At 52.9% G+C, this 17,116-nt stretch overlaps 1 protein-coding gene across 1 annotated transcript in view; it reads left to right on the top strand.

Annotated features, from left to right (window-relative positions):
- The first annotated feature begins 6,960 nt into the window (after positions 1-6,960).
- USP35 (ubiquitin specific peptidase 35) overlaps positions 6,961-17,116 on the top strand; it is a 57,773-nt gene continuing 47,617 nt past the window's right edge. Inside the window, exons 1-5 of the mRNA XM_052662002.1 lie at positions 6,961-7,633; positions 8,579-8,711; positions 10,264-10,393; positions 10,810-10,911; positions 12,530-12,688. Of these exons, the coding sequence (XP_052517962.1) occupies positions 6,961-7,633; positions 8,579-8,711; positions 10,264-10,393; positions 10,810-10,911; positions 12,530-12,688 (1,197 nt within the window). The remainder of the gene's footprint in view (positions 7,634-8,578; positions 8,712-10,263; positions 10,394-10,809; positions 10,912-12,529; positions 12,689-17,116) is intronic.

Here is a 17,116-nt window from a genome sequence, read left to right as displayed (position 1 = left end):
CAGCTTTGCGAGGGGGGTGGAGGGCCGGAGCCCAGCCCAGGGGCGTGGCGGCCCGGGACCCGCCCGCTCCTCTCTGGGACTTGTAGTCCTCCAATAGGCTCTTTGTAGCTCCGCGCGTCGGGCGTCGAACTTCATCTCCCGGGAGGCATTGCAGTTAGCCGGCCCGCTCCCGCCCCGCCCCCACCCGCGCTCAGGCCGGCTGGTCTTAAAGGGGACGCAGCTTGAGTGGCGGTTCGCGGGGTGGCCCCCGCTCGGCTCCGCCCCTTTTCCCGCACCTCGCCCCTCCCCCCCACTTCGCCCCGCAGCCCTGTGGCTACGCCGTTGAGTCGAGCTCCCCAGTTACAGACTTGTGCAGGGCCGGGTGGAGAGGTTGGGCTTTGCAGTGGAAGCAGCATCCCTGCCGTCTGGGACTTGGCGGCGGGCGCCCCCACTCCGGGGAAAGCCAAGGACCCGCCCTGACCTCGCCTGGCCCAGCCTGGCTCCTTCCCGGCCAGAGCTCCCCTCCTTAGGAGCTGACTCCTGAGGCCGGGGCCATCAGGCTTCCGAAGGTAAGGGAGCTGGGGCGTGTGTGCGGGTTGGGGGAGGGAGTGTCTGAACCATCCTTCTGATGGTTCTAGAGCCCGGACACGCGCGTGGGGCTCTGAGAATCCGGGGCTGGAAGGCGGGAGGTCTGGGTGCATAATGGGCCTGGCTGTGTGACCTTGGGCGAGTAGCTGCCCCTCTCTGGGCCTCCATCTCCTCCTTCATCAATTGTGTACATAGAGACCCCGCCCCTGCCCCCGCCCCCCTCAGGGTTGAGGGCACCGGCGCCTAACATATCATGAAGCTCACCGGCCTTTCGTGAGATCCGCAGCCCCAGTCTGGGCTGGGAGCAGGTGCAGTGGTATAACTGGAGGGGGTGGGATGGGGCCGAGGTGGGTTACAAACTGGGGGCGCCCAAGAGGCCACCTGCGCTTGGAATGGGCTCTGCTGTTCTCTGCATTCTCGGCCAGGGCGTACTCCAGCTACAAGAAGCCTTGTGAACAGGAGACCCCGGATATGTCAGCCTGGTGCCCGCCCTTCCAGAAAGCCTGGGGTTGGGTGGGGATGGGGGCGCGGCCATCAGAAGTGTGTGAGGGGCCCATTGCTTATGTGTTTCTGAGAAGGGAATATATCCCACCTCCTTCTCTTCCCTTCCTTAGTTCCCCTTCGATAAAACTGTAGGTAGCTTTTACTGATAACCTCTCCCCACCTCCTTTTTTTCCCCCTTTATTTCGGGGTGACAGTTTGGTGGCCCAAATGAAGGTCTCCCGGTAGTATGGCAAGGGGATCCTTCCCGGGGCTGCCTTGCATAGAAGTTCAGTTAAAAAAATCCAGAGAGGAATGCTGCTGTCCAGAGGCCTGAGGGACCAGGGATGGAGAGCTTCTGGGTGTTAGGAAGGACAGCCTGGTGCTCCCCTCTCCCCTCCCACAGGCAGCTCCAGCACCCAGGGGAGCCAAAGGAGGGAGACTGGCTCTGAGGGTCAAAGAGGAAAGGAAATGGGCTTCTCAGTGCTGGGCTGCTGGGGTGGGGGTGGCAGGGGGTTGCTGTGCGCGCTCCGGCATGTGAAGAGATTGAGTGAGACCCTGAAGCACCCTTCCCTGTCCCAGGAGATTCTGTGAGCTTTCTACCTCAGAGTTAACCAGGAACAGTCTTCTTTGTTTTCTTTTTCTTCAGCTCTGGTTGTTGAAGTCATTTCTAGAATGGCCCATCCAGTGACCTCTGTAGGGGCTCTCTTGGCTGAGGTTTTCAGATTCTCAGGGTTGTGGATATACACGACTGGACCTGTCCAGGGGGCGGTGAATGGACCAAGGGTCAGGCCTGTCCCTGGAAGGAGCTTTTCTAGCGACATCCTTGGTTTTATCTCATCTTGCTGTCATGTCTTTTGGTCACTTGGCACTCCTTCACCTCTGTGCCCGGTCCTGTGCTGGACACTGGGCACAGATAGGGGAACTGGACCTACTTCCTCCCAAAAGAGATCCCCACCTGGTGGGGGAGATGGATATAAAATCAATCTGGTTCCACTGCCGAGGGATGAAAGCAGTGAAGACGGCCTTGGGAGGCCAAAGCCCAGAGACTTGAGTTGCAGGGGGGATTTGGAAAGGCTTCCCAGAGGAGGGGTCATGTGACCTGTGTATTGAAAAATGAGTCAGAATTTGCCAGGAGAGAAAAGAGAGAAGCCCTTTCCCAGCAGAGAAAACGTCCCCAAAGTGTCGAGCAGGAAAAAGCCCACTGCCCAAATTCCTGTAGATTTACCACCACCAAATGGAGTTTGTCAAGTTCATCTCTAACCCTGCCCCATATTAGCTTAGTGTCACAGAAAAGACTTGAATGACAGGCTCAGGAGTTTGGACTTTACCTTGAAAGGGTTGGGGAAACCTTGAGGGTTCTGGGCAGGGGCATGGCAGGATGGAGTTTATTATCTAATGAGGTTGATCTGCGGATATTTGCAGGGTGAGTGGGAGAGACCGGGGAGGGATGGGGAAGTCTGAGCTGGGGCCCAGGGAGAGAGTGAGGCAAGGCATTGTGCACACATGCACAACACACAGGGTGCTTTGGGATTGATGAGTGATGGACAGTGGGTACATTCAGTCTCTATCATGTAGGAACAGAGGTTGTCAATACACCTTGGAAAGGTGGAGGGTCACTTAAGAGGGACAGTTAAAGGGACCTGGGCTTTCCAGGGGAGGGGTCGTGATTTTCTTCTCCTGTGTTTCCCACTTCCTGGAGCAAGCTGGATGTTGCTGGAACTCCCAGGCTGCCCAGGTCAGCAGTGAGAGATACAAGCCAGGCATGTGGGGAGGAGCCGCAGCACTGGCTGGGAAAGGCTAAGGAGTGAGCAGGTGGTCATCTCCCATCTGGGGCTTCATAGGCTCGAGAGGTGAAAACACCAGCCGTGACGGTTGTGGCCACGGTAGGGGTAGTAGCTGGACTATTTCTGAAACCTGGACTCTGTGCTCCTACACATGGCTCTAGTGGAGGTTGGATTGGGGAAGGAAAAATGGGGATTGGTTGAGAGGCTACTGCACTAGTCCAGGCAAGAGGTGGAAAGGAGCTGATACTGGGCGGGGCTGGAGCTCAGGAGAAAGAATGGAAATGATGAGTTGGCAGTGAGGGTTAACAGATGAAATTCCTTCCAGAATCAGCTGGATAAGGAGTATGCATCTCCTTGTCTCCAGACAGTATCAGTTTTGCTTCTTAGTGCAGATTTCCCAAGAATAGACTCTTATTTTTTCTCATCTATTATCCAGCCCTTGGCTCATCTATTATCCTTCCCTAGTGGCTCAGATGGTAAAAGAGTCTGCCTGCAATGGAGGAGACCTGAGTTTGATCCCTGGGTTGGGAAGATCCCTTGGAGAAGGAAACGGCAACCCACTCTTGTCTGGAGAATTCCATGGATGGAGAAGCCTGACAGGCTACAGTCCATGAGGTCACAAAGAGTCGGACACGACTGAGCAGCTAACACTGTATCTAGGCCTTGATGTGCCTGGTGACTTGAGGGATCTCATTTCCCTGACCACGGGCTGAACCGAGGCCATGGCAGTGAAAGCACCGAATCCTAACCACTAGCCCACCAGGGACCTCCCTGCCCTCTCCACCTCATCAGCAGTAGGCTGAGAATGGTCCCCATTTCTAGATGAGAAGGTTGAGGAGTCTCAGGAGGGACTCACCCAAGGTCACCTGGTGATTCTGAGGCAGAGAACCCGAGTCTTCTACTCTGATGCAGGCTTTTTTGGGGGAGGGCATGGCTGCTGTTTGCTGCTGCATTTGGCATGGGGTAGGTGCCTCTTGGGTCAGAGCCAGTGTTGATAGGGCGTATCCTCCTCCATAGCCTAGAAGGAAGGTAGTTCCCCACTCTCCCTGCAGCCCCCCCACCACACCGAGGAGCACTGGCAGTCTGCTTCTTCCTCCCCAAGAGAGGCCGAGTGCAGGTTCTAATCCCACCCTGCCAAGGCACGTCTTTGTCCCTTTTGGTTCTCAGCTTCCCAACCCGTGCCATGGGGAGAGCAGGCATTATTCTGCCTCCCTTCTGTGGCCTGGAATGGGTCAGGTGAGGTCCATGCCTCTAAAAACCCCGTTGCATGAATGCTTCCAATATATTGCTCAGTGGGTTCGTTGGTGACCATGGTGACAGCTGACCTCAGACTGCCTGCGTGGGAGTAGGGGCAGGTAGACAGGGCTTGCCAGAGTGGTCAGGCCACAGACTGCACAGAGGCTGCACGGCTTGCCTTGGAGATCACACCCTCATAGAATGGCTCCACTGACCGAGCTCCCAGCAGCCAGGCACAGACCACCTTATGAGGCAGGTATCAAGTAGAACAATAGGAAATTGCCAGCCTCTGATCCCTCGCTTTTTATCCCCATTTTACAGAAAAGAGGCTCATGCTATTATGTGGTCAAGGTCACACAATGAGTTGCAGGACTGAATGGGATTTATTCCAGGTCACACTTGAATGCAGGACTCCTCGTTCCTAATTTGATTTTCTTTCTACTTCCAGAGCCTTCCTTAGCGCCAGAACTCTATTTATGCCTGCCCTAGGTCTTTTTCCTCCACACATGATGTCAATATCTCATTGATTAGGATTTCTCCTTTGTTGCCTGAACACCAGCATTTCTCAGCATTTTGGGTTGAAAGTATTAAGTCCACTAGTCTGGAGGGTAGGGGTTTGGGGGATGGTCCGCAAGAGACTGCCCAGGAAAGAGAGGACCAGAGCTGAAGGCAGACTCATTTTTAAAGACACTTTTAAAGGCCTTTTGAGAGCATACCTTACTTACATTGGCACTCCACCAATGCATCTGTCTCCACCACCAGACTGGAATCTCCTAAGGGCGAGGACTTTGCTTCTAAAGCAAAAAGCATTGACACTTTCTGAGCACTTTCTTGTGCCCAGCACCATGCTAAGGCCTTTATATTTGTCTTCACAACAGCCCTACAGGGTGGAAATAGAGGCTCAGAGAGCCTCTATCATTCTGGATGGTAAGCAGAATGGATCCCGGATGACTCTCAAAGAATAGGGTCTAACACCATTCCAGGCTTGGGGGGTATGAACTTGTACTAAATGCTCAGGTCATTCTGAAGCAGCGACGCCAGCATTCAGGAACTGCTATCTGTGCCCTAGCTACACCCTCTAACCACAGTAAACTCCTCAGGGGCACCTACTCTGCAGTGACTGGTCCCTACCTGGAGGAGCTCACAATCTGGTGAGAGAGAGAGAAGTGAGTCCATTGCATTGTAACACTTGTAGTAATGGAGGTTTGGTCTCAGTGGAGAGCTAGGACAGAGAAGGGAGTGTCTCCATAGGGCCTGGCACATGGCTGGGGGTCCCACAGTATCTGTGGTTTTGAATAAAAGTTTCTGGCCTATCATCTATGAAATTTCTGGCATGTCTTCATACCTACTCCAGGTCTTAAGAGAGTAGTTTTTACTGACCCAATAAATTTAATTAAACAATTACCATATACTGAGCCTTATACTGGGTCCTGCCCGGTATGAGATTAAACAAAAGAAGCAAAGAAATGATCCTGCCTTTTAGGACCTGAACCTGTGGGAACCAGCATGAGAGTCAGGAATCACAGTGGGTCAGTTTAGGATGAAGTCTTCCAGAAAACAGCCCAAATGGAGAAGGGCAGAGGTTTGGCTCAGGGGAATAAGGAATAACTCTCAACACACACTCCATCTGCTCATTCAGCAGATCCCTACTGTGTGCCAGGCACTGTGCTAGGTACTGGGGATACTGTGGTGAACAAAACCTGACTTGGTTCCTGCCCTCAGGAATCTATATATTAATATAGTGCAGGAGGATGACCCCAACCAAGAAATCATGATTAGTGCTCTATAGGAGGATAGGATGCTGTGAAACTGTTAACAGGGGTGTTTGACCCATACAAGGATGTCAGGCAGGCCCTCCGTGAGGAAGTTGGAGCTGAGGTTTGTAGTGTTAGCCAACCAGGGAGAGGTGGGACAAGCAAGTGCAAGCGCCCAGTGGCAGGGAGGATACAGTGAGCCCAGAGTGAGGGGCTGATGTGGGCTGAGGCTCGGGAGGTGACAGGGCCCCCTTGTGCAGGGCTGAGCACAAAGACAAGGTGCTCTGCCTTGGTGGAGGAGATTCGAATCCATACAACCCGGCACTGTGTGATCCCAGCTACAGTGGACGAAGTGGCCAATGGAGGTGGCTGTAGAAATCCAGTTGAGGGTTGAATTCAAGCCTGGAGGTCCAGGGAGTTCTAATTAAGGTCTGGGTGTTTTAAGTGGGCTTTAGAGGAAAAACTAAGTGGGCTTTAGAGGAAAAACAGGACTTTGCCTGGTTGTATGAATATGTGTTCATGGTGGAGGTCTTGGGAGATAGGATGTTTCAGGCGAAAGGCACAGTGAACACAAAGAGGAAAAGGGTAGGTCATTTGAGAAAGAGCAAGAAGCTGACTGGGGGCAGAATAAAGTGTGCAGGGATCTCTGGAAGCCCTGTCAGCCCTCCCTTCCTGGAGGAGTGATTTGTGTGTGCACACAGCTCATCTTCCCGCAGGACATGACTTGGCCAGGGCTCTGGACAGCAGCTTCTAGATCCAGCTCTTACCTGCCTTGCCAAGAATGGATTAGGCGGTCAGGGAGGCCCGTGGGTGGAGGTGGGAGTGGGTGGGGGAGAGGCAAAGGGACGGAGCAAACGGGAAGACTCAGATGTTGCCTTTGTGAGATGCATCAGCAATAATTACAATTCACTGGGGCTTATTATGTGCCAGGCATTGTGCTTTTACCTCATTAGGATACCTCCCAGGGACGAACGCATCCTTGCCCCATTTCACGGATGGGGAGCTGGGCCCCAGAAAGGTTGAGCTGCTCGCCCCCAAGTCTCAGCACGCAGGGGACCACGTTGGGGGTGGGGGTGGGGCTCGGTCCTGTCGGGCAGATTGTGACCCTGCTCCCTGTCCCCCGCAGCCTGGCCACCATGGACAAGATCCTGGAGGCCGTGGTGACATCATCATACCCGGCGAGCGTGAAGCAAGGGCTCGTGCGGCGCGTGCTGGAGGCGGCGCGGCAGCCGCTGGAGCGCGAGCAGTGCCTGGCGCTGCTGGCGCTGGGTACGCGCCTCTACGTGAGCGGCGCCGACGAGCTGCCCCGCCGCGTGGGCTGCCAGCTGCTGCACGTGGCCGGCCGCCACCACCCGGAGGTCTTCGCCGAGTTTTTCAGCGCGCGCCGCGTGCTGCGCCTCCTCCAGGGAGGCGCCGGGCCGCCGAGCGCCCGCGCGCTGGCCTGCGTGCAGCTCTGCCTGCAACTGCTGCCCGAGGGGCCCGGAGCCGACGAGGTGTTTGCGCTGCTGCGGCGCGAGGTGCTGCGCACGGTGTGCGAGCGCCCGGGCCCCGCGGTCTGCGCTCAGGTGGCGCGGCTGCTGGCTCGGCACCCGCGCTGCGCCCCTGACGGCCCTCACCGCCTGCTCTTCTGCCAGCAGCTTGTGCGCTGCCTCGGCCGCTTTCGCTGCCCGGCCGAGGGGGAGGAGGGCGCTGTGGAGTTCCTGGAGCAGGCCCAGCAGGTGAGCGGGCTCCTGGCGCAGCTGTGGCGCGCGCAGCCTGCCGCCATCCTGCCCTGCCTCAAGGAGCTGTTCGCCGTTATCTCCTGCACAGGTGCGTGTGCCCTGGGGCCGCAGTGGCGCCCGTGCGTGCAGTCTTCTGCGTGGCGCGCCCCCTTGGTGGTGTGGTGTATGTACAGGGGTGTGTGGGGGGATGTGCCTTTACTTAGCAGGCCCCTCCTGAGCTCCTGCGGGTGGAGGTGGGGGCTCCGATCCTGTGGTCCGCTCCTCTGGCCAGGAGGAGTCGGGGGAGGGGGGTGAGTGAGTCAACAGGAAGCGGGGGATGGTCATCATGCTCTGTGGGTCAGGTGAGTTTCCAAGTGATGATTTTTGAGGCTGGCCTTGAGAGCTGGGCAGCGCCAGGCAGCAGGGGTAGGGTGCTCAGGGCAGGCAGAGCGATAGATCCAGAGACGTGATGGAGCCTGTACCTGTCAACTGTGAACTGTAAATCTTGGCTGTTGACAGCTGTGGAAATTGGACTGTAGTTTAAATGACTAAAATAAAATTTGTACCTCCCCTGATTATAGGGTTGTTCATAGGAAAGGAAGGGAATGCACCTGGCAGGAGGAGGAACCACGGCTGGGTGTGTAAGGACCTAGGTCTTTCATACAATTGGGCAACACATTTTGATGACTAATTTTTTTTTTAATGTCTATTCGGTTCACCGGGAATGTCCTCCCTCCCCTCAAGTCACATTGCCCTCCTTCCTGTTCTTTCCAGCGCCACTGTTACTATCTAAGGGCCTGGCCTATACAGGCATAGTTAGGGGTTAGTACTTTTTTCTTTGCTCAGCTCAGGGCCAAAGCAGTGCCAGTGAAGGTCTGTTGAGTGAATGAGCTAAGATGAGATAGAGGCCAGGATGCCGTAGGAGGTGAGGAGGAGGCCCCAGTGTGCTCTTTGTAGAGGGCCCCTAGTTCCTTGGCAACATGAAAGATATGGGGTGCCAGGGGAGGGGTGGGGCCCATCTGTCCTCCAAGCTCAGCCTCTGCCCCTGTTCCAGAGGAGGAGCCACCGTCTAGTGCCCTCGCCAGTGTGGTCCAGCACCTCCCACTGGAGCTCATGGATGGTGTCGTCCGGAACCTCAGCAATGATGACAGTGTGACGGACTCCCAGATGCTGACTGCCATCAGCAGGTGGGCTGAGAGACGAGTGGTGGTCAGGTCTCTCTGTGTGTCCCAGAAGCCCCTTCCGCTGGGTGGGATTGCTGGGCTAGATTTAGTGTCAGAGGGCCCAGGCCCTCATGCTTGTTCAGTCCATCCATCCTTTGAGCCCTTCCTGTGCCAGGCCCAGGGCTGCAGGTGGGAGACACAGAGCTTTGCTCTAGTGATGCTCTCGGGCTGGATACCAACTCTGTGACCCTAGACCAGTCAGCGGACTCTCTGAGCTTCAGTTGTCCCATCTGTAATAGCAGAGGTAGTGTAAGAAGTTGTTAGGCCCCCATGGGGTCCATGATAGGAGATGAAAGCACTTCATGAAGTGCTTTCTGAGTTTGGCAAGTATGGTAAACAGAGTTTGGGTACTTTTCCGCTCACAGAGCTCTTGCACATCCCCCACCTCATGTGAACATCATCATACCTGTGATCTAGCCACACCTGCCTGGCCGGTGATCTCAGAATATGACACCTACCCTCCTGCCTGCAGGCCTTTGGCTCTGCAGACTCCATCCGCCTGGCATCCCGCCTCCCCCTACCATTCTTTCCATTCCTGTGTGCAGATCCACTGTCTCCTCCATTGGGCCTTCCCGGATTCCTTGTCTTTAGTAGGTGAGAGAGTGGGCTCTAGAAATAAACTGCCTGAGTTCAAGTCTTGGCTCTCCCACTTCTTGCCTGTGTGATTCTGGGCAAGTTACTCAACCCCTCTCTGCCTCAGCATCCTCATGTGTAATTTGTAGTATAATTGGACCCATCTTACAGGGTTGTTGTGAGGGTTGAATTAGGTAAAATGAGATGTTACATCGTGCCTAGAATAGTGCTGTGGTAGCTCTTACTACCATATTTACTACTTCTTTGCTTTTCTTTGTAGTAGGAGCTTCCGAGTATAAAAATAATGATATTAGTGCTTTTTTTTTTTCCTGAGTACCTACTGTGTGGCAGCTTCATGCTCCATGCATGCAGGTGTTATTTTGTGCGGAGGTCACATGGGTTAATACATGTAAGGCAGAGCAGTGCCTGTTGCAGAATGAATGAATGTCATTGGTTAGCCATTATCTCTTAATCCATACAACAGCCCTGTAAGGTAGGTGTCGTCTCTATTTGACAGAGGAAGAAACTGAGGCTAAAGAGAGTAAGTGACTTGCTCCAGGTCACAAGCGAAGGTTTGCGGGAGCCAGAGCTTCTGGCCTGGGGGCAGTATTTCTCCTGCCATTGGGCCGCACAGTCCAGGCAGAGGCAGCTGAAAGCCCTGCTCTGCCACTGCAGCGCAGTGTGTGTGGGGTGAGGTTTGGGACATTGAGAGGGCCTGGCTTCCCTCCTGCCGGGCTGGGAGCCCCAGTCTCTGCCGGATGCCTGTGCTTGGCTCGTTTGTAGTCCCCAGGGTGTCCTGTTCATCTCCAGACCCCAGGGCTGCTCTGTGTAGGTGTGAGTCAGTGTGGGGGGGTCTCAGGTCAGTATGGCTGGTCCCTGGGCTGCCCGCTCCCAGGCGTTTGGGACTCCCCGGTCCTTGCATCACTGTCACTCCCCTCACCAGGATGATCGACTGGGTGTCCTGGCCCCTGGGGAAGAATATTGACAAGTGGATCATTGCACTGCTGAAGGGTCTGGCCGCTGTTAAGAAGTTCAGCATCTTGATCGAGGTTTCACTCGCCAAAATTGAGAAGGTTGGTGGGCCCCTGTCCTAGCCCTGGCCTCTGGCCTTTCCCGCTGGTCTCTTGCCAGGGGCAGTGCAGGTCTGGGAGGCAGAGCACTGAGGCTCCCACCCACGCTCACTGTGACCTGGGACAATTCACTGCTTCCCCTGGGCCTCAGGTTTCCCCCGTTCACGCCTCTGACTCTTCATTCAAGTGTGTGCGTCTATCACTTTTGGTCCATCCATCCATCTGATATCTGACCGTCTTGCTGTGCATTTCACCGGCTGTCCATCCACCCGAGTCTGTGAGCACCTCTGGGTTCTTGCTCCCTCATGGATCTGCTGCTTCGACTGTGGAGTCTCTGGCCCCCTTTCAGGCCTGTGGCTACACTTGCCCCTGGGTGGCCCAGGTCTGTGGGACTCCTGACCAGGGCTTTTTTTTTCCAGGTTTTCTCCAAGCTTCTGTATCCCATTGTCCGGGGTGCTGCCTTGTCCGTCCTCAAGTACATGCTCCTGACCTTCCAGCACTCCCATGAGGCCTTCCACCTGGTAAGGGCCCCTGCATGTTGCCCCGAGGATGGGTGGGTGGCCCTGCATCCCCCACTGGTCTGGCTAGAGGCCAGACGTGTTGTCTCTGTTGGGGCTTAAGGGGTTGGGGCTTGAAGGCTAAGACCTCCAATACCTGGATGTTAGCACTGGAAGAGACTTGAGATCCAATTTTACAGATAGAAAACTGAGGCCAAAGAGTGCGTGTGACACTCCTCCTGGGCCCTGAGTAGAGTGCCAGGCCTAGAATGAACGGCAGCGGTGTTTCTTGGGTGCAAGCTCTGTGGCAGACATAGTGCTAAAGACATTACCCATGTTCATTCATTTTACTCCCAGAGTAGCCCCAAGACAGAGGTTTCTGTCATTTTCTCCATTTTTCAACTGAAGAATCTGCAGATTAGGGAGATTAGATTGCATGTCGCAGGCACACTGCTGGTGAGTGGTACAGGGAAGATTCCAGCTGAGTTGGTCTCACTGAGTTGGTCTGACCCAATATAGGTTAGGAGTCCATCAGGAGTCCCGTCTAAACTCTGCTGTCCATCAGCACCCAGGAGGCCTGGCCTCAGCTCCGGGCCCTCTCTGCTGCTTTCTGGGCCCTCCCTTGGGAAGAGCAGCCCGCAGCCCTGCAGAAGGGGCCCGGGATTCTTGTGGCCCTTGATCAGTGCTGAAACATGCTTCCTGACTTGCGCAGTGGGAAGAGCAGCGAACCAAGGATTGGGGTTGCGTGGGGTTGAGTCTCAGCTCTGCCATTGATCAGATGTGGTGGCCTTGGGCCAGACACTTACTCTCAGTGTGGGTTGGGGGTAAACCCTTAGGCTGGTGGAACAGGGTTAGATGAGGTCACATTTGTCATAGCCTATTAGATACAAGGGACTTGAGATATATATATATATATATATATTTTTTTTTTTTTTTTTTCTCCCCATCCTTCTCCTGGGCTCTCCTGCTTCCAGTTTCTGTAGCCTGACTCTTCCATCCCTGGTACATTATGGTGTGGCTTCCCTATAGGTTTGAAAGTTAACACTCTGTAGTACAGAGGGAAAAAATGGGCTTTGGGTTCATACAGACCTGGCTCAGACAGCAACTTCTGCCATAACCCTTGGTGAAGTCCTTGGCAAATTACATAACCTGTCTCATTTACTTTCTTCATCTATACAATGGGGAGAGTAATCGCCACATGTCACTGTGAGGAGGAAGTGCTTCACACGATAAACGTTTGCTGCCACTCATCTCTGGCAGGGCTGCCACCAGCTGACCACACTGTGGCCCCAGCATCGCTCCTGGGTGACAGAGTAACCCAGGTCACTCTGGCCTTCGGGCTCTTCAGGGAGATCCATTGGCTGATACTCAATAGCTGGGGCTCAGGCCTGCCCTCAGCTGTGAGCAGGGATCTATTTGTCCCATTAAACAGATGAAGAGAGTGAGGCAGAGTATCCAAGGTCGTGTGTTGTAAAGAGTCAGCTGCCTGCAGAGCGTAGAGCCCCATGCAGGTAAGGGGCACAGTGGTCAGGTGGGCACACCTCCCTGCTTTCAAGAATCTCTGGGTGCTTCCAGCATTGACCACTGCCCCACAACTCAGGCGGGGAAACTGGTGCTGACTAACCCTCCTTTGCTGTCACAGCTCCTCCCTCACATCCCCCCAATGGTGGCATCTCTGGTCAAGGAGGACTCCAACTCGGGGACCAGCTGCCTGGAGCAGCTGGCGGAGCTGGTCCACTGCATGGTGTTCCGGTTTCCCGGCTTCCCGGATCTGTATGAACCCGTCATGGAGGCCATCAAGGTGAGTGACGGTCCCCACTGTTCCTGTACCCCACTCGGGCAGAGGTGCCAGTTTGGGCTTTGCTCAAGACCACGCTGCAGATTGGTGGCAGCCGTCCATGCTTTAGCCCTTGACTGTCTCCCATCGTCTCCCCCGGCCCATCCTGTGCTTCAGGCACCCTGAGCCACCTGCCATTCCCCTAGATGGATCTTCCTGTCTTAATTGTTCTGAGCCTTTGTATGTGCCAATCACTCTAACTTAAACTCCTCTCTTGTTCTGCCTGGACAGCTCCTGCTCCTCCTCCTAAGCCTTCTTGAGGGCTCTGCTTAAGGGATACCTCCCTCAGGAAGCCTTCCCTGATGACTCTGAATGACCCCCCACCCCAGCCCTGCCCCTTGGCTGGATCATGGCCTCTTTGAGCTTCCACAGCCCTAGTCCATCCCTCTGCCACACATCGTCACTGTCTGTGTGTCGGTCTGCTCTTAGACTGAGCGCTCCAGGAGCAGACTTATGCCCCACTCTGTGCCAGGCCCAGGCTGGGAACTGGGGAAGCAGGCATGAGGCAGATCAAATCTCCCTTTGAGAAGCTCACAGCCTAGTGGGGTGACTGACGTGTTTACTCATAAATCTGATCTAAGCAGGTTATGAAATGCATGTGAGAATCAGCCCAAGAGCAGTGAGGAGGCAGAGGAGGGACAGATCTCCTCCAGTCAGAGGAGGAGGCTGCAAGGAAGAAAGGGCTTCTGAACCCAGCTTCATCTGAACAGCTAGGAGAATAACCAGTGTCGATAGCTAGAGTCACACTTGCCAGTGTCTTCCAATGCATTCTGTCTTCTCTTGCTCACTAGAAACCTATGAGGCAGGTACTGATGTTGTTGCACTTTCGTAGATGAGGAGACTCTGAGAGATGTGGTATTTTATTCACAGTCATGGAGATAGTGAGAGATGCAGCCAGGGCCCAGGGTTGCCGAGCCCTTTCCCACTGCGTGATGCAGAGGACAGGTTCAAATGTGGGTGACGGATGTCCAGGTACGTGATGATCCTTTGAGGACGTCTGATCTGACTTCCATTTCTGTAACATAGCAGAAAAGTAACCTGAGAAATGTCCCATTGCAAAACACCCAGAAATGCTTGTTAAAATATAACAAACATCTTTTTAAGTATATAGCTGAGCTTGCAAGAGAGTAAATAAGGATCCACAGGGGCCAAAAAGGAAGAGAAAATCAAATTCCAGAGTGGTGAATGAGAAGTGATATTCTTTAGCCATGAGGTGGGGAGGCAAGTTGGGTGAGATGGCCAACCTCAGCCCCCACGGGGCATGAGCTGGTGGGGACAGGAGTTGAGGTTAGGGCCTGCCCCCAGGAGGGAGTTAATATCAAGGGGCCCCTGTAATTCGGGACCCAAGAAAGGCTTTACTATTAGCAAATGGTGTTCTAGAAAAAATACACATGGTCCCAAATAGACATCAAGGAAAGTTCTCTGGCTTGGATTGGGAAAAAAGACATTTGTCATCACTGGACTGCTCTCATGTGGTTTTAGGGGTTCAGGTTCTTATCTTTTTTTGCAGTTATGGGACCCCCTTAAGCTCAGGTACTAACACTGAAAGTGGTCATAAACTTGTAATACCCAAGGGTTGCCTAATAAAAGCAGACAAGAAACCGCTTTCAAGCCACAAAGATAAAATTCTACTAAAGATGAGTTTATAATCCCCAGATTACAAAACACACAAGGGAACAATCCACCATGAATGAGAGTAGGTAAACACAACCTGTCATTTACTTGGATTTTCTCAGTTCTTCCAATTGAGCATGAGAAAGAGTTTTTTGTTTGTTTGTTTTTAAACAGTCAGAACTAACCAACAGTAGAAGCAGCTCCCTTATTAGATCATGAGCTCCTTGGCACTGGAGGTGGTTGAGCAGAGGAGACAGGACTCAAACTTGTTGAAAATGACTGTTCCTGTGAGCTTCTGATGGGCAGGGACCGTGTCGTTTTGATCTGTGTGTCTAATAAGTGAGTGAATGAACAGGACTGTGGTGTGACATATGGTATCATGGAGGTGTGAACAAAGAGGGAGCACGGCCCTGAACTGGGCTCCAGGGGAAACTGACATGGAGGGAGATCAGGTTTTGCACACTGGAGGCTATGGCCTGATCCAGAGGGGCAAGGTGAGTCTGCAAATACATATGCAACTGGCTGTAGGAAGTTAAGCTCTCTAAGACAGGTGTAGATAGTGTGAGGGCCCCCACTTGAGAAGATTATGGAAAGTCTTCTGGAGAGGGTATATAGGAGTTAGACCTTGAGGGACAGGAACTGGGAGGAGGAGGCCAGGGGATAAGGTGTGGGAGCAAGAACGTGCGCGTCCGGTTTGGTGGTCATGTGTGGTGGAAGAGAGGCGAGACGAGAAGATGGGCAGAAAGTGAGGCTGAGTGACTGCTTGGTCCCGCAGATCTGGGCTTCTCAACGTCTCCTCCGAAGTACTTGACCCCAGAAGAGGCGAGTTACCCCAAGCAGCCTGACACAAGCTCAGGTTCTGTAAAATCTCAAGTCGTATCAAAGATTCAAGTATATACTTCATAATTAGAAACATCTGTTTTAATAGAAACATATTTTTCTTCCTTGGATTTTAGCTAATATAGATCTAGGAAGATGTGTGATACTTGTTGTATGGCTTTGACTACCTTTTGGTACAAGCCAGGTTGAGAGGCAAGTCTGCAAAGTATTAATAGGATTTATTGTTCATAAAATTCTTCCACATTTTATTCATCCTTTGAATTGCTGTTTTTTAGTTGCTAAGTCATGTCAGACTCTCTGCAACCCCATTGACTGTGGCCTGCCAGTCTCCTCTGTCTGTGGGATTTTGCAGGCAAGGATACTGGCGTGGGTTGCCATTTCCTCCTCCAGGGAGTCTTCCCGACCTCTGTATACAGGCACCTTTATAAATTCTGGAAAGTTCTCTCACTTAGGCAGTTGTGTTAAGTTATGGCAGTTTCTCTGGGGGCTGTGGTCCTTGCTGAGGGAGCTACGTTTTATGTAGATTTCTAGTAACAGGAGGAGCTTGAAAGTTATTTGAAAGTTTTTGTTTTATTCTCTTTATTCTCCTGTGAGTACAAAGTTACTTTCTTTGGGGAAAATGACATTTGATTTTTTTTCTAGTGTGGATATTTTTGCATTTTGTGGTGTTGGGGGAGCAGGGAGTGTTGGTTCTGTCTTTTTGTCCCTATTTGTTTATGTTTTGTGTGGGGTGGGGTTGGATTGGGGATAGTAGGAAGAAAAAAGAAGGGACTACAAAGTTACTGAGCCCTTAGCTTCTTTTCTTTGGGTTTTTCTGGTGGCTCAGCTGGTAAAGAATCTGCCTGCCAGTGCAGCAGATGCAAGAGTGGGTTCGATCCCTGGGTCAGGAAGATCCCCTGGAGGAGGAAATGGCAGCCCACTCCAGTATTCTTGCCTGGAAAATTCCATGAACAGAGGAGCCTGGCTGGCTACAGTCCATGTGGTCGTAAAGAGTTGGACATGACTAAGCACACATGCCTAGCTTCTTACCTCAGACACCTCCTGTATTTTTACTATCTGTGGGAGGTGACTGACTAATCTGATAAATTATCTGATAAATGATCATGGGAAATGAGTGAGAAAATGTATTAAACCACTGCTTGAGCCCTACCTTTTGCATTGATGAGGGCTTTCAGTGCTAAGCTGGTTTGAAGCTCAGGAACCTTAGACAAATCTAGGATCTGTGCTAAGATCTGGAAATAAGAACGGGGCTAGAGGAACTGTCGTGAATACCACTTAAATCTAGTGAATAATATTGCATTATTATGCTAGGGCGTTTTTCTTTAGACTGTGTCATCCTTAGAGCCAGCGCTTTGGTTATACTCTCTTCAGTGCAGCTGTCCAGTGTGAAAAAGGGTAATGAATGGTCAAGTGTGCTAACCCTGCGCCTGTGACCAAGGACTCATACCTCAGACCCCCAGGATCCTCCCACCATCCTGACTGTGGGATCAGGTTCCCAGGGCTGTGTGTGTGTGTGCGTGTGCGTGCGTGTGTGCATGTGTGTGTGTGTGTGTTGGTGACTAATTTGAAAAAGCTGACTGTGTGAACTTAAACGTGAAGACGGTGTAAATAGGAGCAGGCCCCATGAAAGTATAGCGTGCTGAACTGACATACAGTAGGAGTGTCCTCATTTGACAGATGAGCAAACTGAGGTCCAGGGAGGTTAACTGGCTGAGTCAGGCTGGCTTACTGACCACAGCCAGAGAGCTGTGAGCACAGGAGTCAGGACCAGGGTTGAGAGCTCAGCACGGCTGGATTGGGCCAGGGGGCCGGTGCTGTCATTGCTTAAAGTGTGTCTCATCCTGGGCTCATCTTAACATGTAATAAAGTCTTCATTTATAGCCTCTTCAGAAAATCCTTTCTCTATCTGGGTCTTGGTTTTTTTCATCTACGTAGTGA

The sequence above is a fragment of the Budorcas taxicolor genome, chromosome 25 (genome assembly GCF_023091745.1).
Source record: "Budorcas taxicolor isolate Tak-1 chromosome 25, Takin1.1, whole genome shotgun sequence".
NCBI lineage: Eukaryota > Metazoa > Chordata > Mammalia > Artiodactyla > Bovidae > Budorcas > Budorcas taxicolor.
The sequence above is the reverse complement of the archived record's forward strand: the minus strand, read 5'-3'. Positions and strand labels throughout refer to the sequence as shown.